The following is a 25,788-nucleotide window of genomic DNA, read 5'->3' as shown; positions in this document are numbered from 1 at the left end:
CTAGGCATCAGGGCACAGGCTTCTCAATGCACATAAAGAGCAGTGGGAAAGTTAGCATTTTTTACTTCAACAATAACAAGAAAAACAAGAACAAAAACAATCGTATCCTTTATTTATCTGCAAAGGTGAACATCGAATGCATTTAAAGAATAATTACATTATAAGCAAAGCAGATGGATGATCAGGAAAAAGATCATGAGTTCAATGCACTGCACATATCTTACACTTAAGACTTCATGGTAGTTCCTCCTTTTCACGAATGGTGAACCGATTGACTGGTGCCGATATCATCAAACATAAAGATATAACCATTTAGTGGGGCTCTGTATGTATACCCTCCCGTGCCATGATCCAGTCTAAACAATTGGGCAGCTGGATTTTGGGGGATCATAACAGGCTGGGAATTGGTCACTGAAATGAGATTGGAGTTAAAAAGATGACAGACCCAACTCGCAAAAAGCTTCATTTAACCAAGGAAAATTTTCATCCTGCTAGGGGCTTGAGAAAGGTTCCCGTGAATTTTTTATTTTTTATTTTCCATTCATTTCATTGATTTGGTCTTCCAACTTTCAGCTGCTTTCCCAGTATCATTGTGTCCAGAACCCTTATGGATTTCGTTCTATCCCATTTGTATGATATTATTACAATGGCTATCTACACAAGGGAAGGAAAGTTAAATTACATAAGAAGCGAAAGCAAGCAATAACTGTAAGTAGTACTCAGTTTCGTTATAGTCAACAATATGTAGTTTTAGTTATCACTTTTTTACAGCTATAAGAGAGATATGCTTGAAAGGTAAGAGCAGTTTAATTCCCTCCACCCTCTCCTAATTATTTAAAAAGCTCAAAATGGCATGCGTCTTTGAACATCATTTCATTCTCCATCTGTAATCCTACCTTTCTCTGTTGTCTTTTTTGATAAGCAAATATAACTTTTTTTAAAAAGGGTCTAGACCAGTACATTAAGAAGAGATTCACAAAAGAAAAAGAAAAAAAAATCACAAATAAAGAGCATATCATCCACGTACAGTAAAAGGGTTAAAACTATTGAGAGTTCATTTAATACCTGAGCATGTGTTCTAACTTTCAGCTTCCATCTTCATTGGACTCGGATGAAATGCCCTGTGCTCAATGCACAGCACAAAAACAATAATCAAGGGAAGGAATGAGGCCAACTGTTTTAGGATCTTTTCCCAAAAATTTGCTAGCGAAATGAAACTGTTGTAGGATTGTTTCCCTTGAAAGAAGCTTTTACTCTAATTAACATTTGAAAATGAAGTCAATGAAGCCAATTCCCCTGAAACTTGACTTTACAAAGTACCGCAAAATCAAACCCTTTTAGGATCTTTTCCCAAAAAATTGCTAGCGTTCTGAGCATTTCCTGGATTTTTTTGATGCTATAATTAGGTCATAGTTGTTTCCCACTATGTTTTAGTTTCAGGATTTATATAGTTCATAGGTGGGTGAAGACAGGAGAAATCAAATTTGGACTCGGTCATAACTCGTCCTATCAGAAAAACAGTTAATGTATCATTCCCATATCCCAGCAAAAGTAGCTTTTGAATCATTTGATGAAGGCATAAAACCAAAAAACTGGCTTCAGATCAGCCAGCTGGGCTAACTTCCAGGTTAAAAACAGTCATGAGCGGAAGAGCTCAGCATCTTATAATATTGATGCAACCATGAGATTAGGGTCAACTTGCAGTCTTCAGACCAGCCGACATCTTATCATGTACCTGAAGAAGATAACTGTGTAGCCAATCCAGTGTTTGTGGGAATGTTGTTGCTGATATATTAGCAACAGCCAAACCCTATTCCAAGAAAATTAAATTAAATTAAGGGGAAAATGATAAACTACATTAAAAAACTTGATAAGCAAGATCGTTGGCAGCACTCTAAAACTCGTGAATACAAACGTAATGAAGTTAAGGTATCCCTGCACCAGTAACTATGATACATAATCCTAAAGCTAAAAGAAAGGTAAAGTTTTGAGTTGTGGGCACATTCAAATCCAGTAAGTAGTTTATATCAATGCTTAAAATTCAAAGCAATTGCAAGAACATTCTTTGCGAAACATGATAAGGTGTTTTCTACATTCTACCTTTTTAGTAACAAAAAGAAAACCAATTGGAACTCAAATTCTCATTTTGTTCTCTCACAATTTCGAAGTATAAATCTACTCATTTTACAGCATATTTGTTTGAAAATGATATTATCAGTCAAATCTCCTGTGTTCACACCCCACAATGGAATGATGTGGTGTAGCGTAGAAATCATCATTTGTCGGAAGTGGCTCGAGCCCTTCTATTGCATGTGTGTTCCCAAACGTGTTTGGACTGATGTAGTCCTTATTGTTGTCTATTTGATTAATTGGATGCCTTCATCTGTCTTGGATGGGGCATCCATCGCTAAATAGTCAGAAAGTTGACCTTTGCTCACTTTAAGGACCAGTGCATAGAACTTAAAAGAAAACCATGTTAAAGATATCCTTCAATCTTCCCAATCTGAAAGTTTCAATGAATATGATGTTCTTTGTTTGTTTCTCTCTCAAACCCAGATTTTAGCTATATAGTCAGACCTGAATTAATAGATTTACTGTAAAAGTAACCCATCAAACTAAACCATTTAATTTTTTGATTTGAAGGCCCCTTGACATAATTCAGCCAGTTATTAATCACTACTAATATGCAAGACAATGGCAGCCCTGCTTCCATCGTATCAACCAAAAGAAACAAATATGAGCGGGCATACCCGTGACTTGAATGAGCAAAGATAGTCCTGAATAGTTTTAAGTTGGGTAGTAGCTTATCTTTGTCCTGCAAAAAAATGAAGTGTTTGGAAGAAAAAGATTTAAAAAAAGAAAGGCAGAAGAATATATAGATAATCGAGCAAAGAAATCGAACTGAGATTTTATTTTAATTAATAAACAATCAAGACAATACTATAGAAGTAAAAGCAAATGAAATAAGGAGAAATGTGCAGGTTCCAGACGTTGGCAAGCTGCATTGTTGACTAAAACTGGAACAGCATTTGAACACATTTAATTCGCACTATATTTTAATCTGCTTATTATGCTATAATATGGATCTCATAAAATATAAATTAAAAGGGAAAAAAAGAGAAGTTAGCATCCATGTTGAACAAATATAGGATTGGATCAAGAAGACACCCATATTCAGTGGACAAACCAAAACTTGTATGAGTTTCCTTTTCCAGTTCCCAAGATTAAATTTTTTGAACAACATATGAAGCCAAATGCTACTCTAAATTTATCAGAGATAAACTTAAACTGCCAAAAAGACCCCTGAATTCCCTGAAAGACATTGCAGACCATAATGAAGGCATTTGATTATTATGTAAGCCAATTTAATCATCTTAATGTTATGTGCACCGTACAGCCTTGTACACATAAAAACTTGTTCAAGAAATTTTGATATGGTCTTTGACTGGAACCTCCTAACTATCTTCGATATCATGAATAACACGTTGCCCCTTGACTTGTAATTTTCTTCAATATTTTTCCCTCGTTTCTTTGTATGGCTAATCATGCTTTCATTCATCTTTATCAATCTTATTGAACCAGTTCTTGACTAAATTATTTCCAATGCATATAAATGTTTCTGTACATATAATATATGCCCTGTTTTGTCATTAATAGGTATGTTTTTGTCATTAATAGGTATGTCTACCATTCCAAAAATAATACCTGCCCATAAGTAATTTCATGCTGAGAATAGTCAACCATGTTTCTTATATGGTAGGGAACACATTCAGTGCATGAAATGCCATTACCAAAGCATGGCACCGTGGATTTGTCAAAACTGGGAGCTTGGGATAAACATCTACTTCAGCATCGTCTCTTTTCAATTTGAATTTTGTCCAGACAACCAAAACATAATATATTTTTTTTATAAGTACAACGAAAACATAATATATAAAGACCCAATTATGCAGTTTATTCACTCTATATTACTTAATCACCCAACATGATCCACAAGTTGAAGATACATGGCAATGACACCAATATAAAGTTATAAACTTAACAATCACTAGTACCTGGACTAGATATTTATCCTTAAATGTGCGGGTCGTGATCCACTCCTCTAGTAATGCCTGCATATTTAGCTTTATTTTATATTCCTTCATTCTTGTTCTTATTCTCATTTCAGAGAAGCTTGTCTGAAAGTCTATTCTTGTATAATTAAAATGAAAAAATTGCATAAGATCATCCACACCACATGATCAAATTCAGCCACCTTCAGAACTATAGGTATAGTTATTGGTTCAGAACCAGACTTCTTCCTAACAAATGTATTTCTTTCTTTCTCTGCATCTTTAAGAGTTTCACCTGTGTGAGCAGAAAAGCAATCAGAAAACTTTGCACCTTCCAAGTAATTCTTTTCACTTATTCGTCATGCAAGTATATGTAAACACTTGTTAGCAATCTCAGAAGAGATCTACTGAATCTTAAACATGTCAGCAGAATCCAAAGTGTAAGTTGAGCTTTGCTCCCAGAGACACTTCCTGCTAGATTGATTGACTCCAGAGTACCCAAGGCTTCATTCACCTGATCAGTAGATATCCCTTCTTTTGAGCTCACATGACAGGGACTGCTGCTCTTTTCACCGTTACTTCCACAAACACTAGTAGAATGATTTTCTACTACGGTTGCAGTGCTATCATCACATGTCACAGAGGCATAACTAGCTTCTTTAGATTTTTGCTGCATCTTATCCAGGGTTTTATTCTCATCATCCATCAAATAAATGCTAGGATCGAAATGAATTCCCAGCCATTGGTTAAAAATAATGAAATTGGTTCAGTAGATTAGTAATATAAAATACTCCAAGTGCATACGCATACAAAAATGCTAATCGTGGCCAAACACCACGAGGGGGAGAGACTAGAGTGGAGGAAGAAGAAATGAACTGCGTAAATGTTTTACATTCACACAATTAGAATAGAAAACATACCTCAATTATAATTGGCTTCCCATCTCTCATAGCCTTCTTCAAATCACCAGCCAAGCCTACCAAGCAAACGCTATGGATAAATATCAAAACAATCTTACTAGTACCAAGATATAATGTGTACAAAGAAGAGGGAAACTCAATGGAAGTGCAAGAATAATTATCAAATCAAGATTATCTAAAGGAAGTTCAAGAACTATGGAAGGCATTGAATTATTTATCTGGAGAAGTCCTTGGCATCTTGAAAATAAACCTGAATGACTACCTTTACGAACAATTCTGCACTCTACAAAATTCAGTGATTAACCCCTCGGAGGAGCTGAAGTCTCAGGCCCATACAGGAGTAGATTACAATGGTGCACTGAATCAGAGAAAGGATAATAAACATTCAGATTTAGCTAATAAAAAATCACTTGTACCAAAAATAAATAAATAAAAAGTAAAAGACACTCCCTGTGCTTCAGTGATCAATCGTCGTAAACAAGAAGAAAATATTTGTCAAAGGGAGTAATATTTGTGTTGACAGGCTGCACATTTGAATGCAATAAATGTATTATAGGCAGGGGTGTAAAATTTTCAGTCCGGACCGATTTACACCCCTAAATTTTATAGCATTGCTTTCTCTCTGTCATTTCAGTGACTCGGACAAAGAAATTGTCAAGGGCAGTAAACTATGAATATAACCAATTAAGAGATCCTACGATTTCAGAAAGCATCCACCGGTGATGACACCTTACTTTATTGGCCAGGGGAAATATTAAATCCACTATTAATCCAAAATCAGATAAATTCCTACTACCTATCATTGAAATAAAGTAAGTGCAAAAACTAAGGGCTTATGGATGGTGTGGTCCTCTGATATGGCAAGCTTCTTTCTTTCTCTAAGTATCCCAAGGGTATTTATATTCTCAGAATCTGGTGCATAAGGAATAATCCAAGTCAAATCAATAAAGGGCATCACCAAATCTGGGCACAGTAAATTAAAATGCCAAACAATAGGAGCGTAATTTGCTCCCATTTCCATCCACCAACTACAATAACCAAATAAAGATGCTCCTATAAAAATCGTTGTCATCATAAGCCTGCAAAGAGACTAAAACCAATGTCACTTGGTACTTCCCCAGTCGTGGTCTTCCAGCCCAAAACACTCTTAGGATGGTCAACTACATAACCTCTACAGGTGTGCACTAAACATCATTTTAGTTGAAGAAAGAAAATGTCCCCATTGATCCTCTTTCTTCTGTGTATGGAGTTCTGAATTGTTCCGATCAATAAACCTCTACTATAGAAAAGGAAAATGCATTGAATAAGAGTAGGAAAGGATAAATAAGTTCAGGACATACTCTGTTGCTGTTCGCAGCAATTCATATACCATATCAGTCTGTAACAATTAAAAACACAAATGTAAAAAGTCATTGGCATACCCAAAAGGAGTCATTAAGTGAAATTACACAGTCAAAGAATATCTTTTTTTTTTTGATAGGTAAACAAGAATTATTATTTCAATAAAGGCCACAAAGTGCCAGTTACAAATGCCTATAAGCCTTATCTACGTAGGCACGTTAGAAACTAAGAAATCATGAAAGTTCATGCCATTGAAGTCTACAGCAATAGCCCAAGTACAAAGAGTCCTAAAAAAGAAAACTTTAAGCTCCGCCAAAGATCTCTCTTTGTCTTCAAATGTCCGCTCATTGCGTTCCTTCCACAAGCACCACATGATACAATTCGGAATCATTTTCCAAACCACTTTGATCTGTTGCACACCTCTAATAGAGGTCCAGCTTGCCAACATTTCCGCCACAGATTCTGGCATCACCCACGCTAGATCCATTCTATTCAGCACCTCATACCAGAGAGACCTAGCAACCTCACAATGTAAAAGTAAATGATTCACCGACTCACCCTCGCTTTTACACATGCAGCACCAATCTATAATGATTATCCTCCTCTTTCTCAGATTATCTGTAGTGAGAATCTTACCTAAGGATGCTGTCCATACAAAAAAGGAGGCTTTGGGTGGAGTCTTGTTCTTCCAAAGCCTTCTCCAAGGAAAATGTGACTCAGGTTCTTGTGTGAGAACCTTATAAAAGGATCTAACTGTGAATACCCCTCTCCCCACTGGAGTCCACCACAACCCATCTTCCTGCTAGATATTCGGACGACAAGAATACAACAGACTATACAAGTCTACAAAACTCTCCACCTCCCAGTCTTGTGCCGCCCGGATGAAGTTGATATTCCAGTGTGTACTCCCATCCACCCTTCCCATAAGCTCTGCCACTGTAGCATCTTTATCACTTGCAATTAGGAAAAGTAGAGGAAACAAATCTTGAAGGGCGTTGTTACCACACCAAACATCCTTCCAAAATCTGATCCTGGACCCCGTACCCAGCTGAAGCCGAGTGTGATGATGAAATGCCTCTCACCCTCTTCTTATATGTTTCCATAGCCCTACTCCATAGGTGCCTCTAACTTCTCTAGTACACCAACCCTCCCCTAATCTACCATACTTCATCTCAATCACTACTTTCCATAAGGCATCCGGTTCTTTAGTATAACGCCACAACCATTTCCCAAGCAACGCCCGATTGAACAATCTCAAGTTTCTGATACCCAATCCGCCACTAGAAATAGGACGGCAGACTTTTTCCCACTTGACTAAATGAAATTTAAATTCCTCTCCTAAACCACCCCACAGAAAATCTCTTTGTAGCTTCTCAATTCTACTAGCCACACTAGCCGGTATAGGGAATAAGGATAAGAAGTATATGGGTAGGTTAGAAAGTGTACTCTTAATCAACGTGATCCGGCCCCCTTTTGACAAGTACATTCTCTTCCAACCTGCCAATCTCCTTTCTATTTTTTCAATCACCGTATCCCATATCGAGCAAGACCTCGAGTTTATACCCAACGGTAGTCCCAAGTACATCATAGGAAGAGACGCTATCTTACAACCCAATATCCCTGCTAACTCTTGGACATTCTGGACTTCCCCAATCGGCACCACCTCGGATTTATCATAGTTCACTTTTAAGCCAGATACTGCTTCGAAACAAAGAAGCAACGCCTTCACAGCCCTCAACTGGTCAGAATTGGCGTCACACATAATAAGCGTATCGTCTGCAAATAACAAACGAGAGATAGTAGTAATACCCCTACTCAAGGATCCAACCTGAAAACCACTTACAAAACCGTTATTTACCAAAGCCGAGATCATCCTGCTTAGTGCCTCCATCACAAGGACAAAAAGTAGGGGAGAAAGCGGATCCCCTTGTCTCAAGCCCCGAGAGCTCGCAAAAAAACCTTCTGGGCTGCCATTGATCAATACAGAGAATCTTGCTGTGGAAATACACCAACTAATCCATGACCTCCACCTCTCCCCAAAACCACACCTATCCAGTAGATATAGAAGAAAATCCCAATTAACATGATCATACGCCTTCTCCATATCTAACTTACACAGAATCCCTGAACTACTATCCTTCAATTTACTGTCTAAACATTCATTAGCAATAAGAACTGCATCCAGAATCTGTCTACCCTTTACAAAAGCATTTTGAGGCTTGGTAACAATCTTCCCCAACACCACACTCAACCGATTAGCTAGTACTTTAGAAATAATCTTATAAACTCCATTCACTAGACTAATAGGCCGATAATCTGCAATCTCACTTGCCCCCACCTTTTTAGGTATTAAAGCAAGGAGAGTGGTGTTAAGGCTTTTCTCAAATTTTCCAACCGAGTACAACTCCTGAAACACCTTCATAAGATCATCTTTTATCACCTCCCAACAATCTTGGAAAAACCCCATAGAGAAACCATCTGGTCCGGGGGCCTTGTCTTTCACCATCTTCCTTACCACCTCATACACCTCGACCTCTTCAAAAACCCTCTCCATCCTAGCTACATCCCCCCTCTCAATGGTGTCAAAAACCAACCCATCAAGAGTAGGCCTCCATCCCACTGGCTCGGTAAGGAGCTTCTCAAAGACATCAGTAACATGTTCTTTGATAACTTCCTCATCCCTACACTCCATCCCCTCAATTTTCAAAACCTCTATATTATTGTTTCTTCTATGCGAGTTTGCAATGCTATGGAAAAACTTCGTACTCCGATCCCCTTCCCTTAACCATAATGCTCTTGACTTTTGACGCCAAGACATTTCTTCTTGCAAAATAATTCTCTCAAGATCTGCAACCAACACAGTTTTTTGTAATTGTTCCTCCTCAAAAAGTGGCCTCACCTCTTGAAGTCTATCTAACTCTTGAATCTCCAGCCACTTGATATTCTTGTTCTCCCTTATGTCTCCAAACGACTGTTTATTCCACTCCTTCAGGTCTCTCTTTAATGCCTTCAGCTTGTTCGCAAAAATGAAACTAGACGTTCCATTGAACTGATAAGAAATCCACCATTGCTTAACCCTCTCCACAAAACCCTCTGATTTCAGCCACATGTTCTCGAACTTGAAGTATCGTCTCCCACTATGAATACCACCACAGTCTAGTAAAATAGGCCAATGATCAGAATTTAAACGTACCAACCGCTTTTGACACACATCAGGAAAATGACTTTCCCACTCAGGGGAAATAAGAAAGCGATCCAAGCGAGACCAAGTCCGGTTGTTTGACCATGTGGCATGGCCCCCTGCGAGAGGAAGGTCTATCAAATTCAAATAAAAAATACACTCTGAGAACTCCACACTTGTAGGCCTCACTCTTCTTCTTCTGAAGCTTTCACTTGGAAATCTCACAACATTGAAATCACCCCCAATACACCACGGAAGATCCCACCAACTATGTACCCCTGCTAGTTCATCCCACAAAAAACCTCTGTCAGCATCTAGATTTGGACCATAGACACCTGCAAAAGCCCATAAGAAATTATCGAACACACTTTTAAAGGAGCACGCTACCGTATAAATCCCTATATATTCCTCCACTTTTTCCACCACCCTCTTATCCCACATTACTACAATTCCTCCAGATGCCCCTATAGAGGCCAAGTAAACACAATCCACATGAGCCCCACTCCATAAACTTCGCACCATCTTTCTATCAATCATTTTTAGCTTCGTCTCCTGTAAACACACAATGTCTGCTTTCCACTCACGAAGCAAGTGTCGAACCCGGTGGCGCTTATCTACCTCGTTAAGCCCACGCACATTCCAAGACACAATCTTAGGCTTCATTTGGGAACAGCCAGCCCCTTCCCTTTTACCCTATTCCTACTGGAACTTCCCTCTGAATTCATCGACCACGCCAATTTTTTCAGTTCCCGATTCTTCTTCGAATCCCCTTTCCTTTTTTGTTGATGTCCCGCTTCCATAGCCGCTAACAATGCTATGAACTGCTCTTCATACCCTTCACAATTAATCCCCACGTAATGTTGAATCTCTTTCACCTTATTAATGACCCAGTCTGAGGCTTGGGTTGGATAGCAGTAGTTTAATGGAGTAGGAATGCCCCTCCTATCAATCTGAAAATTCTGGAACTCTTCACCCACCGGAATCCCTTCCAACACCACCTGATCACACGCCTGAGAGAAGAAAAATCATCCTCCACCGAATTCAGAATCTGGTCGCACGACTCAGGGAGAAACAACTCGTTCTCCACCGAGTGCATGAGATCAACCGAATCATCCTCCTCCTCAGCCACCTCAAAATCATCATACCCTTTGACAGAAACGTTCGCCGGAGCAAGGCCTTCATCCCCTCCAACCATCGGTGTCGTCTGAGCTTCCTTTAGGGGAGAGAAACTCGATCCGAACTTCACCAGCGCATTTTGCGCACAACTCGACGGCGGCCCATCACCGGCGACCCCCGTCTCCTCTGTCGGCGCCGTCTGTGTCACCTCCACCTGATCTTCCGGCGCCGGCACACTTTCCGGCACGAAACCAAGACTCTGAAACTCGACGAGTTTGGAGCTTACGGGTTTGGGGCTCACGAAGACTCGTGAACCTTCCGTGGACTTTGGGTTCGCCCCGAACCCAGATCCAACACATGGGCCTACCGGCCCAGGCCCAGCCCCATCACTTGGGCGCAAACACGATGAGGCCTTCTCCATGGCCTTAGATGACCCAGCCCCATCAGGTATGAAGCCCGACAAAACCTTAGGACTTGCCTTAGGAAACCCACCCTTCTGCCTCCACAAGCCCCGGCCCTTACCCACTTGAAAACCATCACCCGAAACCTTCCCTTTGCCTTTTAAATTCGCCATTTCATCCCTTTCCTTAAACAGAACGACAGCCTCTAAAACGTCGGACATGTCCTTCTGCAGCATGCGTAACTGTCCTTGCACCTCCTGCAACGTCCTACGTACATCCCTTACCTCTTGACATGACGCACAACTACTGCCATGTGAGTTGCTCATCACGCCATACTGCTTCGACAGAGCTTCACGTCGCCCACCTACCCTGACAGAACCCCTCCCATCACCTTCTCCCTTCCTCCCCCCTTTCGGCAACGTCGAAGCCAGCACCTCCTTGTACGTCCTAGCTTGGTGTCTCATCCCCCCCTTGACAGCATCCCACTGTCCTCCACCCCGAAGCACCATCCTCGGCTCAAGCAGCATCTCTCGCATCTTCCTCCACCCCCAACCATTCTCCCCTTCTGGAATGCACAAGACATTTCTTCTCCCCCCCTGGTTATACTCAGCAACTTCAATATATCTACCTCGATGATTAGAGCATCACTGGGCAGTAATACTACAGTATCCTTCTCTAGTTGCTGAATAAACCTCCTTTCTTCCACCTTCCAAACTCTCCTCAAACACCTTCCCAAGCCACTGCACTGAAGATGGGCCAAACAGAACCACATGTTCTGACTTCCAGTTTCTTTCGATGACTCTCAGCATGCCACCCCCAGTCTTAGACAAGATAAAACATTTAGATTCAATCACCACCTCTACAGGATAAACCATCTTCTAGTAATATAAAGCTTTCATTAATTGTAGCTAAGCTACAAACAGGAAAGAACCAAGACAGGTGTCCTGGCCCACAACCAACGAAAAGCAGAAGTTGCTGATAAGTAGCAAGTCCTAAGCTTTTTCTGCTCCCATTAAGTTTCAGGTTTGACACAAGATAGTTTTTGGGTGAGCTCCCATAGGGGTAGAAAAGAAGGGAGAGAGAGAGAGAGAGAGAGAGAGAGAGAGAGGGCTTCTGCTTGTATTAACAATCACAGTCACAGAAGCCTCCGATCAAGAAACTCCGTCAAAGAATATCTAAAGATATAAGGTAGGACCTGTAGGACATTTGGAAAATTTAGCCTTTGTGCCAGTTGGGTAGCGATGGTAGACTTTCCGACACAGGCAGTTCCACATACAAGAATTACAAGAGGTACCCTTTGATGGTGAAATCTGAAAGTGGTGACAAAAAACGACATTACAATACAGCACAATAGTGGCAATTTTTGAAATTTTAAATTAATATTAAACTTGAAATTAAAAAGAATGATGAGTGACAACCCCAGAAAACATCAAGTATGTAAGAGAAAATACAAGCAAGTGAGAAAATCAAGATGCAAAGAACCATAAGATCAAGAAACAGGATGACTGACAACCTAGCAAAAAGGGCACTTAGAAAATATGACTTTTGATTAAGAAAGAATGTTCAACTCCCTCAATGGACCACCCTTCTCTAACCAAGCACACCACTGCATTATAACACTGCCACATTTCACGCTGGTTGCTTATGTCTGTGACCAAAACCTATGCCACCTTGTCCCTAAGCCTAACTGTGGCAAAGCCCAAAATTATCCAAAAGAATCTCCAACCCAACCCTAAGAGTCAACTTGAAAAGCTCACTTCCCTTATAATATAGCACATGGCTAACCCCTATCCTGCAGGAAAAATCTGCATGTTGCAAATAGCCAGTTAATAAGATCAACTACAAACATCAAACCAACAAACACAAATGATGAGAAATAAAATTATCAATAAATGAATCAGCAGAGAACGCATAAATTTTTATGAAAAATAAGAAGGCATGAACAGTACCATGCAACAGCTAACTGTGAAGAGAACACCAAGCAAAAGACAACTTAAATCTGGAAAAGATTCAGAGCTGTAGTCAAAGAATGCTCACTGACCTGGTCATCATCTTGTATCGACTAATGTACTCTTCCCCATAACCTCACCGCTCCATCAGCTGCACATCAACTATTGTTAGAATACTCACGTATGTAAGCCAATATGTAGGAAAAATAATTTATTTCTCTCGTAACTTCAGTTAAATCCAACACAATCATGATACATGAACATTTCAACTAAATGCTCCCTCGCCTAAGAAAAGGCCCATTTTGCCACAACTAGTTGAGATCAATCAAAATCAAAATTCAATTCTAAAACCTGAACACTAAAAACCCTTGGAGGGCAACTATGAGGAGAACAATCAAAATAATAATGGTACTGAACTTAATGGAGGCAATAACAATACTAATTTATCATAAATGGGGGAAGAGCATATTGCAACAGATACGAATTTCATTTCAGGAAACTCAAACACGATGAGAGGCAAATACCACATAGCATTTGACTCAAACCCAACATGGTCAAGCGAAGAGATAAAACACACTGAGCATAGGTGGGGCATCTTTGCTTCATAGGTAAGATGAGACCACTATCACATACAACCTAAATCACTGCTGCAAGCAGAAGAAAGAACTGAATGTCCACACAACTTCTTACAGTGAGCACCACTTAGGATTTTTTACTTAAACAAACTTTAGGAAATTGTGACCTAGTTATGGAACGAACCATATGACTTTCATTTTAACGAAGAAAGTATAATCCAACTAATAATACATAACATTTCAATTCTCCAATCCTAAAATAATGGAAAGAAAAGTAAGAAACAACATAATGGCTCACTACCACTAGCAATTCTAGGAAGGGAGCAAATCCCATAGCGTAAAAGTAACTCGGGTATCTCATATGCGCTCAAAGTAGCATGAATTTCATATTGTCAGCTCTTAACAACTTAACACTTAAAAGAAAAGGTTATATTACAACTTATCACCAAATATCATGGGGGGAATTTGTCAATCATTTTAAATATAAGGTGGGGGATGGGACAAGGATTAATTTTTAGGCATGATATTTGGTGTGGGGATTCAGCTCTAAAGAATGTTTATCCCTCCCTTTTTAGGATTGCTAGAGATCAAGAAGCTGCAGTGGCTGATTCCTTTACTTTTTTGTAATTAATAATCTTCAGTGGAATGTCAATTTTATTAGAGATATGCATGATTGGGAAGTGAATGTAGTCAATAATTTTTTTGGAAGATTATATGATATGAAGATTGTTCAGGGAATTGATTTTTAATTAAAAGTGAGAGTTCTCTCTGTACATTCATCTGTCGATGAGGAGTGTGGGGTGTTCTCAGGTTGTTTAGAACGCATAGGATTTTAGTTGCTGATCATGGGGGGTCCATTAAGATTAGTCATTGAATCAAAAGTCTTTGTTCTTATGAAGGAGGGAGGCTCGGTGCTCATCATAGAGAGGAGCAGGAGGGTAATGAAGGAGTTAAGACTTGGGAAAGTTGTGGTGCAATGGTTCATCAAAACCTTGGAGGAAAGCCTGAGAAGTGGGATGAAGGAGCTGTATGCAATGAAAAGGGAGGGTGATAGAAGCTTTATAGCACAGAGGTGCACAAATGCCCGAGGAAGGTTTATGGTGCTGGTGGAATATGGTGGACGTGGAAGACATAACTACATCTTCATCCCTAAAGATATGGAAGAGAGGGGTTGGAGGAATATGGCTGCTGCGCTGGGAGAGATCTCTCTGGAAGAAAAAACTGAGATTAACAGGGGAGGAGGTTCACAGAGGCTGCCGAAGGTGAGGTCAAGTATGCAGCCTCGATCTTTTAAGGAGGCGATGGTGCAGGCGAAGGTGCCGGCGCAGACTAGGGAACACCCCAGAGGTGGAGCTACAGGCGGTAGGGCTGACAGTAGCAATGGTCAGAAAACAAACGCGTCACATCAGCTTACTAGAACAACATGTCTGTAGAGGGAAGGAGGTGGTGGCCAGTCCTTTTTCAGCTTGTCAAATTCTAGTGTGCATAGAACTTTACAAGAAATGCAAGAGCAGTTGAAGGCTCTGCAGGAGCAAGTCTCTTTATTAATATGGTGCATTGAGAGGGGAAATGGACAGGGGCGAGGGCCTAGACCAAGAGGGGGGATGGGGCCAACGAGGCAATTGGTCAGTGTAGATGCTAGGGTCTGTTTGGGCTAGCGAAGGCTAGGGATAATGGGCTAAAGCCCACAGGGCTTCTCAAGGGAAAAGAGAAATTCTCGTTAGCCCGTGAAGCCCAGCTTGTGTGGAGAGTGAGAGTGGGAGGAGATGTTGGCCCATCCACTGGCGGGAAGCAACAAGGGGAGACGTCGAAGCAGACCTCGATGTCGGCTGAGAAGGTGGCGTCAGTGTTCCAGCAAGTGGTGTCGACGGAGATAACGTCACGGGAAGACTTAGAAGTTGCCGGAGACAAGGCTGTTGGAGTTATCATTGTTGTAGCAGAGCTGAGTGTCGATACTTAGCCCACTCTTGGACAGACATCGCCGACGGACAGAGGGGTTGAGCCTCCTCTCCAGTACAGTGTCGATGACTATTTTTCAACCTTTGGAAGTAGCTTGAGTGCTATTTTCAGATGCAGAAAGTGATAGGGGGAAGATGTGGGGTCTTCTCGGCTGCTAGTTGTTGCAAATGATCATTACGAGGGGGATGAAAGATTTATCTGCCTAGTGGAAAATCTTGCCATGCCGATGAAGACTCAGTGGACATTTAGAGATGAGATGAACTTTTTTTTGCCGATACCATTAAAATACCTACTACTAGACCAGGATAATGTCTCTAATTGGGTGCTGAATAAAGTAAACGAGATCTAGCATTGTGTTGGAATCGAATGTGAGGGTTTTGAGGAACAATTCATGGCTTTATTAACAACCATTGAAGTTGGACTTGGCTAGTCGAAGAAGTCAGATTCTAAAAAACAAAGAGAGTTAAAGAGGCTAACTTGGTCCCTAAACTATGAGGGCAGTTCAAGTTCAAGTAGAGAAAGAGCTAAAGGGCGGGGGTTAGCTTAGTTTTATGAAGCCCAAGATTGTTTCTTGTAATGTCCGAGGGCTCAACGAGGCAAATAAACACCTTCGGGTAAAAAAAATGCTTTGTGAATGGAAGGCAGACATAATGTGCTTATAGGAAACTAAATTAAAATTTATTCCCAGGATAATTGTTAGGAGCTTATGGAGTTGTACTTATGTGGGTTGGGCTTATCTTGCTTCTTACGGGGCCTCAAGAGGTGTTTTAGTGATGTGGGATATAAGAGTGGTGGAGAAAATGGAAGAATTTATTGGGGAGTATATTGTGGCATGTTCCTTTAGGAATGTTGATGATAATTATTTATGGGCTTTTGCTGGTATTTATGGGCCGAATGTAGACAGCAGTAGAAGAATGTTATGGGAAGAACTTGCTCGAATTCATAGCTGATGGAATTTTCCATGGTGCATAGGTGGTAATTTTAATATTACAAGATTTCCTAGTGAACGTTCCGGTGACAGCAGAATTCAACCAGCGATGACAGAATTTTTGGAATGTATATTTGACTTGGGTTTGATGGATATTCCTCTCATGGGTGGTACTTATACTTGGTCCAATAATCATACGTGGTCTAGATTGGACAGATTTTTAATATCATTAGAATGGAAAACTCATCATCCGGAGTTTTGTCAAAAGAGGTTGCCTCGTCTATGTTCAGATCATTTTTCATTATTATTATATTGCGGAGGTATTCAAGGTGGGCGTTGGTATTTCAAGTTTGAAAATATGTGGCTGAAACCTGAAAGTTTTGAGGAGAGGGTTAGGCAATGGTGGGATTCTTATCTGTTTAATGGCACTCCTAGCTTCATTTTTTCTGGTAAACTGAAAGTTCTAAAAAATGATTTAAAGCTATGGAATATTCACGCTTATGGTGATGTAGGAGATCGTAAAAAGGCTATGATAGAGGAGCTTCAGGAGGTAGAGAGGACACAAGAGGGGCGGGTTCTTTCTATGGAGGAAGCATCTAGGAAGGCTGAGTTAAAGGCAGAATTAGAAAGGGTGGTGTTATTGGAGGAGATCTCTTGGCGTAAAAAATCAAGAGCTTTATGGTTGAAAGAAAGGACCGCAACACAAAGTTCTTTTATAGAGTGGCCAACTCCCATAGGAGAACTAATACTATTGAGATGTTGAAAATAGACGGAGTGGAATGTATGGAAGCTCCGGTAATTAGGGAGCATGTTGTGGGATTTTATGAACACTTACTTTCTGAACAGGTGGGATGGCGGCCAACACTCGATGGACTAGCCTTTGAGTCCATAGATCCACAACACGTTTTGTGGTTGGAGTGGCTTTTTGAGGAGTTAAAGGTCCACACCGTGATAAAGAGAATGGTCAAAGATAAAGCACCTGGCCCCGACGGCTTTTCTATGTGATTTTTTCAAACTTGTTGGGATGTGGTGAGGGCAGATTTAATGAAAGTGTTCCAAGAATTCTTTTTTGTCGGGAAATTTGAGAAGAGCTTAATGCCACATTTATAGCTCTCATTCCTAAAAAGATTGGGGCTTCCAAGGTGAAGGATTTCCCGCCTATTAGCCTTGTGAATAGGATATATGAGATTATTTCTAAGGTACATGCCAATTGTCTAGGAGAGGTTTTAGGGAGGATCATAACAAAACCCCAAAATGCTTTTGTTAAAGATAGGCAAATTATAGATTCAGTTCTCATTGCTAATGAATGCCTAGATAGTAGGCTAAAATCTGGCCAACTGGGAATCCTATGCAAGTTAGATATGGAGAAGGCGTATAATCATGTAAACTGGGAGTTTTGACTATATGTGCTTGGGAGGTGCGGTGTTGGGAAGAAATGGTGTTCGTGGATTAGATGGTGTATTTCTACGGTAAGGTTTTCTGTATTGGTGAATGGTTGCCCAAATGGTTACTTTAATAGTTCTCGGGGCCTAAGACAAGGAGATGCTTTGTCCCTACTCTTATTCGTTCTTGTCATGGAGGCACTTAGCAAAATGATTCTAGCCTTGGTGAATAGTGGCTTTATTAAGGGATTATCGGTGGGTGGTCTTAATAGGGGCACTATTAGCCTATCTCATTTATTGTTTGCAGATAATTCACTTATTTTTTGTGAGGAAAAACGAAACCAAGCTCGAACATTGAGGGCATTATTACTTTGTTTTGAAGCAATATCCAACTTGAAAGTGAACTTTGATAAATCAGAATTGGTGCCGGTGAGCAATGTTCGTAACATCAGGCAGTTGGCTAGTATCCTTGGATGTAAGGTTTCCTCGCTTTCCATGAATTACCTTGGTCTTCCTTTGGGGGCAGTTGCAAGATCTATATCGATTTGGGATACAGTGGTGGAGAAGATTGAACCCAGATTGGCAGGTTGGAAGAGATTATATGTCTCGAAATGCGGTAGGATCACCCTTATCAAAAGTACTTTTTCAAATCTACCAACGTATTTTTTATCTGTATTCCCAATTTCAGGAAGTGTGGCGAACCATCTTGAGAAGCTGTATCACAACTTTCTTTAGGGTGGGATAGGAGAAGAATTCAAATATCATCTAGTCAGGTGGGATAAGGTATGTTCTCCAGTCTCTTCAGGTGGGTTGGGCATTAGAGATTTGAGAATCTTCAATCAAGCTTTGCAAGTGGCGATGGATATATAATACTGAACCGGAAGCCATATGGAAGTTAGTGATCAATTGCAAATATGGAGGCATGTGGAGGGGATGGTGCACTAGGGAGATTCACGGGATTTATGGAGTGGGAGTTTGGAAACACATTTGAAGGGGGTGGGGGATCTTTAATCGACATACTAGAATGGTGTTGGGCAATGGATCTAGATTAAAATTCTAGACTGATCTATGGTGTGGAGACCAAGCCTTAAAGGATTCTTTTCCAGCAGTCTTTAGGATTGCAGGTGAGAAAGATACATCAGTGGCCGATTGTAAGGAGTTATTTGGGGACCTAGTCTAGTGGAACGTGAATTTCACTAGAGCCGCCCACGATTGGGAAGTTGGCAGCATTGATGAGTTCTTTGCTCTTCTATACTCTATGAGGCCAAGAATCCAAGGAGCAAACAAGATGTGGTGGATTACCGCTGGCAAAGGTACATTCTTAGTCTGCTCTTTCTATATGTTTCTTACACAACCACAGAATACGGAATTCCCATGGAGAAGGATATGGAGAGACAAGGCGCCTCCCAAAGCGGCATTTTTTGTATGGACAACAGCTTTACATAAGATCTTGACGATGGATAATCTAAGAAGACGTAAGGTGATTATAGTAGATTGCTATTGCGTGTGTCGGAAAAATGGTGAAACTGTTGATCATTTACTGTTGCATTATGAGATGGCTGGAACGTTATGGAATGAAGTGTTTAATAGAATAGACTTAGTTTGGGTTATGCCAGCCTCAGTGACAGAGCTCATGGCCAGCTGGATAAATCTACGAGGTCTCCCACAAATCGCAGCGGTGTGGAAAATGGTCCCGATTTGTATCATGTGGTGCCTGTGGAAGGAGCGAAATGACCAAACATTTGAAGACAATGAGCATTTAGTAGTAGAACTCAGATTATTTTTTATTAGCACTCTTTTTCTTTGGGCCACAACTATAGATTTTCATGGCCTTTCATGATTTTTTTGTTTCTATTACTTCTCTCTAATTAGGTGTAACCTTTTGTATATCATCTTGTGTACTTGAACTATGCTTATTCTTATCAATATAATTGTTTACTTATAAAAAAAAAAAATGTTCGATGAAGGAGGATAGTCTGCTGTGGATCCATGCTGGAAGTTCTAGATTTTTCGGTTAGCTCCTTTTATAAGGCATTAACCTGTCATTGTGTCAATAAATACCCCTGGAAATGCATTTGTGTCAAGTGGTGGATCTTTTTGCATGTTGGCAAGGTTTTAAGGGGAGACATCATATTGTTGCCATATGGAAGATGATCACCTCGTGTTTGATGTGGTGCTTATGGTTGGAAAGGAATGGACGGTGCTTTGAAGATAGAGAACGTTCGATGGGAGAACTTGGGGAGTTTTTCTTTAGTACTTTGTGTATTTGGGCTAAGGCTCTTGTATGGAACGGAGATAATCTTCATGATTTCCTTTTAGCCTTTTCTAGTTTCTAGCTTGTATTTAAGTGTTTTCTCTTGTATACTTCCTGGGTACTTGGGCTATGCCTATTTATTGGTAATAAAAATTCTCTTATTACTTATATAAAAAAAAAATGTCCTAAGACCTTCACTTCTAAGTTGCACACTTATGACTTCACCTATCAGTGAGCTTACTACCAAAAAAGTAACAGTGAAATGTCATTTAGATTCCCACATACAAGGAAATATTTACCAGAATAACAAAACCGAGTATCATAAGGGAAACAAAACCCTTAAATGTAGGAATGTGGTTAACTTGTACACACGGCATACCTTAAAACAGATTAGCTTCCAAATCTGACTGAGAGCTGAAATATGATACAAGCATGCAAGTGAAACTCTTAACTAAATCTGGATAAAAGAATATAGATAAAATAAAGAAGTAAAGATGACATACATATCTAGAAGGCTGTTGTCTATGAACAGCTTCTTGAGCTGGAGAGCAATTTTAATAGCTACATGATTTGGTATCTGCAAACAGCAGGCATAACTATCCCAACAGAAAAGGGCAACGAATACTACGTGTCGCTTAATCATGTTGATGTGAAATAAACGAGGCACGTTTATTGCAACAAGCTCACTATAAACATGATGTGATATTCATTTCCTCCAACTTGATGCTAAAACATTAAATATTATAAGCAAAATAAAATAAGGACTATCAGAAAATTAAGATCCATACATGGACTTTGGAACCAAAACTAAGCAATCTGTAAAAAAAAAAAATACAAAAATGATTGACTTGGGCGTGAATTTAGACCTTAGTGACAGTTAGCATTCTGATGAGCAAGAATCTGGATAGAACGTAATAGTGATCAGCATTTTCACCCAACCAAACCTTTACCTATAACAAAAAGAAACGCAAGGAAGTTTGAAAAAAAAAAAAAAAACACTATTTTAAGGACTAAAATAGTACATAAAACAATCATCAAATTAACAAAACTAGTTTCTGACTGCTTGCAAAGAAAGTACGGAAACAAGAAAGATCAACCCAACTGCACCGAATACGATTAATTGCATGGGGTATAAGAAGAAGAAAAAAAAAAGAATTAACGATTTCATAGTTTTCCCAGGAATAAAAGGAAAAGAAAACCTTGACGAAGTCGTATTTGGAGGAAGCATTTCGGGAAGAGAGACTGAAGGTTGGTACGGTAAATCTTTCTCGGTATCTTTCCCGCTTTTAGGGCTTGAAACTGCCACTTCCTTCTCCTTCATCACTCTCTTTCTATCACTCGGAGAACAGGAAAAGGTTCTCTCTCGCTCTGTGTCGCTTGCTCGCCCTCTCGTTCCTCTCGTTCCACTTCAAAGTTTATACTACTATGGTTTTGCCACCTCAACGACAACGGAGTTACAGTAAAAGCCAAAAAGCAAAAGCAAACTTTACGTCAGGAATTTTATACTCATGAAAATGAAAATTTTCAAGTTTACTTTGTTTCAGTACGTGTTCATAACGAGGGTTTGATGGACATTTCCTTCGTTCGTTGTCTACACAAAAAACAAAAGATAAAGATACTTTCAATCAGCCGGGTGATGATTAGAAAACACCGTGGGAACAGATTATGGTTCCTGTTGTACTGAATGAATCATGTTCAAAAAGAAGACAGTTTGCACTTGCAGTGTTCTGTCCGTCATATTGCCTACCTCATTATCTTGACAAATATTCTAGCAAAGCAGCTTTTCTTAACTTCAGCGCATTGGCAACGTGGCAATGTAACTCAAGTGCAGCATCAGTTAGCTGCATTAAAGGGCAATGAATCTCCAAAAACCAATCTCAAGATTGATTTAAAAATATTGTTTCAGAGTGCGTAAGTCTGGCATGCTTAAAAAGCCACCTGGATAGATAATGAACTGCAGCAAGCCATAAACGTTACAAGCATGCTCGAGTATTATTGACTGAACAGTGTCAAAACATGACCTAGATAATCTGCCCTGTTGAATCAAAATTGTGGTGGGTGGGGGAAACCCCGAGAAAGTGGGTCAGGCAAAATGTCCGATGTTTACAATCTTTTCTTTGTCAACATCTATATCTATTCTAACCATCTAAATTAATGTAATGATTACAGAATATTGGTACATTGTCACAACTCCTTTAACAATGTTTGCCTGAATCATCTGTGTAAGATCAAGCTGCAGATTCCGGTTATCAGCTTCATGTCTCACATCCTCTTGAAAAATTTACCACCTTTCTTTCCCATGCCGGTCCCCACAAGACTCGATGGAAGAAGGGACTTCGTATCTGGCCTCCATTTCAACTCTTTAAAAACAGAAAACAGGGTTGAGAGTGAAGGAGAAATTTCATTATCCTTTATATTCTTGCAGGAGACGACTCTAAGTCTTCGAAGTTCTTTCCAGGAAAGAATTACAGAGGCCAGACCTTCGGTTGTCAGCAATGAGCATCCGTCCAAAGATAGGAACTCTACCCTCCTGTTAGAAAAAGCAAGACCCATTAATCTTCCCATCAAAGAACATTTCCCTGCAGATATTCAAATCCTTGAGATAGCATCTTCCGAGTCATCAGAACCTTCTCTAATGATATATTGATCTATTCAATAGATTGTGAAACGTCAAGCAGAAATTTTTTTTGGGACCGGTTGTGGACTGTCAAGCAGATATGCCATTACCTTTTCTACATAATTAACACTTCATTTGGCATAACGGACTTCAATGGAGGAGAACCTAAGCATAATTATTCCTATTTCCAGGTGAGCCCATGGCCATAAGTTGGTACCATAATAGCCCATCTATCATTCTTACTATGTGTGATCAGCATGGTGCGCAAAAAAGAAAAGAACATAGGAATCCCATGGTTCTCATGCTTTACGTGCATATACACTAGAATTAAAAAGTAATACGCATAGACAACATTTCAACTTGAATTATACATCATAACTATACACAACAATATCAGAAATGTGAAAATAAATATGAAAAATTCTAAATATAAACCCCACACCACACCCACTTAAAAACATGTAATTTTATTTTTTTATCCTCATATTTCATATTGAGACTTCTTTACAGCACAACTCATAAATATATATATAAAAAAGACTTAAATCAGCAAGGGTCAAATAACGATTACCTGCAAGTACTAGCGAAGATGAACATTTCGTTATCCAAGCCCCAACAGTCCTGAAAAACCATCTCCCTCACAGCCCCACACAACATAAACAGCGCTCGCAGGCTATTCTTATCCCGCAACTGACACTTCTGCAAATGTAACCGTTCTAGAGCCGGGCAACAGCCCAAATACTCGTCTGGCCCCGGACTGGGATCGATCCCTTTACAGGACTGAAACTTTAAAGTCTTGAGATTTTCACAATATGAGAGCCCCGCTAACCACCCACTGTCCATCCTATGATCACAAATCGTCAATTCCTCTAACATTAGGCAACACTGCCCAATTGCCTTAATCCCATCAAAACTCCCCTCACAACCATGAAGCTCGAGCGTCACCAACCTCTTACACCCTCGTGCCAATATTGTTAACCCAATATCCGAAAGCACGGAACTAAAAAACCCATCCACATTGCCAACCAGCTTCAAGACTTGCAAATTCGTACACGCGGCAATGCTGCGCAATGCATCATCACCACACTTATGCAACTCCAACTCTTGGAGTGTCGAGCACTCCTCAGCCACATTCAACAGCCCCACTTCACTAGCGCCAATCACCGCGAGTTTGCGCAAATTGGGGCAACCACTTGCCAACACGTTTAGCCCCATATCAATAACCTCAGCAGGCAACAGACTATCTTCGCATACCTTCCATGTCTTGGAGAACGTGGATCCGATATGAACCGAAACAACTCTATGGCTCAACAGAATACCCGAATTTCGGGGCGAAACCAAACACCCAGAAACCAAATCTACATGGGTCAGATTTGGGAACCGAAAAACCAAGCGACCCGACTCGAGAAAATGCCAATCCAAGAGCTTCAGGGAGCGGACAAGGCGACCTTGGAGGTTAAGCCAGCGCTTGCAGACGAGGGAGTTGGGTTTGCGCTGGGAATCAGGGAGTTCGGCGAGGATTTTGAGGAGGAGTGGGTCGGGGAGGAGGAGGGTGGGGTCTGATTTGGATAAACTGGGGGTTAGGGTTTTGGAGATTTGGGGGGAATTGATGGTGGGGGAAGAGAGGGACTGTAGCTGCATGGTCAACACCACATGCTTGAGAGACTTCTTGGTGTTCTTGAGCCAGAGGTCGGACCAAGTTGTAGACCGCTTCTTCACAGTTGGGGGGCTAGGGATTTCAGGTTTCTCCGCAGATAACGATATCGTTTCTTCCAGATTCTTAAATTCAAAAGACGAACTTTCTCCCTTTCTCTGGCTCTTCTCTGCTTCTAAATTCACATCCCCAGCCCCCAGCCCCAACACGCTCTCTCTCTCTAAAATCTTTTTCTCACAAGAAGTCTCTTTTCACTACCTCTTACTTTCTTTCTGAACCAGCTTCTCTTCTTCCAATTTTCTTTCACCCCCAAGATTTTCTTTCACGGACCCTCGATTCTCTCACTCTCTCTCTTTCTCCCCCTCCCTCTTCTGTTTCTCTGCGGATATGTTTTTCTTCAACTTGTTTCTTCTTCCATGAACAAGTTCTGTGTGCGTGCGCGAAGACTTGAGCGCCGACGGAAGGCAATGGAAGCGGTGGGGGAATGAGATTTGAACATCTCCCAGTCATTTGTTTTTATCCTTACTCCTTTGAAAATTTTGAATTTTGGGGCCTACAAATGGTGTTTTCAGAAATACAAATTTCTTATTAATATATTATTGAATAATGCAATATACATGATTATTCAATAAAAGTTAATTTATTGATTAATTAAATAAATAATGTTCTATATACCATCTTCGCGCTACTTTTAAAAAGAAAAAAAAATTATTATTAAAAATTTAATTTTTTTACACAAATCTTATATTTATTTATTTTTTTAAAATGACGCTTACGTATTTTATAATTGTAAATATCATCTCCTAATATTATTTCTTATCTCAAATGTATTATTTTTAATAAATCTACTTAACATTATTTAATACATTAATAAATATTATCGAAGATGGTATAAGGTATAATATGAAAAAGAACATTTCTATTTGTTATAACTTAAAATTTTCAATTATATTACTTTATAAAAGGGAAAAGATTTGTATAATTTAGATGTGCAAGTCTTGCATACTACTTTTAAAAAAATTAATAAATTTATTTTTTAATAATAAATTATACTTTTTTTTTTTCCAAATAGAATGCAAGGAATTTACACTTTATAAAAATAAAGAAAATATAAATATTATCTCTACGTGCTTTTGTTTCTTTTGTTTACTTTTTCATTTTTGTTTTCTTTTAGTTATTCAATTGACATGTCTACTAAGTTAATAGTAGTTATATCCCAAGGCATTACCCTATTATTAATCCAGCGTTGAGTTGTGATCCATCGATGAAAACAACATGTTAGATGACAGCATTCGAAAATTCTCGTACGCAAATAGGAACAAAAACTCCATATATAGACAAAGCAAGTGCATGACAAAGGATTCACAGACACCAATCATTGAAGGGATACGATCTGATGATGTCTTGGGCCTTACAAAAAAAATATTCATCAGAAAATGCTCACAAGATTCACTAGCTT

General features: G+C 39.8%; 1 protein-coding gene and 1 pseudogene across 1 annotated transcript; both read right to left on the bottom strand.

The window, feature by feature from the left end:
* Positions 1-70: 70 nt before the first annotated feature.
* Positions 71-22,276, bottom strand: LOC108987381 (annotated as a pseudogene).
* On the bottom strand, positions 21,942-24,833 carry LOC108987419 (F-box protein At5g07670-like). Its single transcript, XM_018960335.2, has 2 exons — positions 23,247-24,833; positions 21,942-22,588 (listed from the first exon to the last, which is right to left on the bottom strand). The coding sequence occupies exons 1-2, from the start codon at positions 24,314-24,316 to the stop codon at positions 22,321-22,323; spliced, it is 1,338 nt and encodes a 445-aa protein (XP_018815880.1). The 5' UTR covers positions 24,317-24,833; the 3' UTR covers positions 21,942-22,320.
* Positions 24,834-25,788: the final 955 nt, after the last annotated feature.

This window comes from Juglans regia, chromosome 1, assembly GCF_001411555.2.
Source record: "Juglans regia cultivar Chandler chromosome 1, Walnut 2.0, whole genome shotgun sequence".
Lineage (NCBI taxonomy): Eukaryota > Viridiplantae > Streptophyta > Magnoliopsida > Fagales > Juglandaceae > Juglans > Juglans regia.
This window is presented reverse-complemented; position numbering and strand designations above follow the sequence as displayed.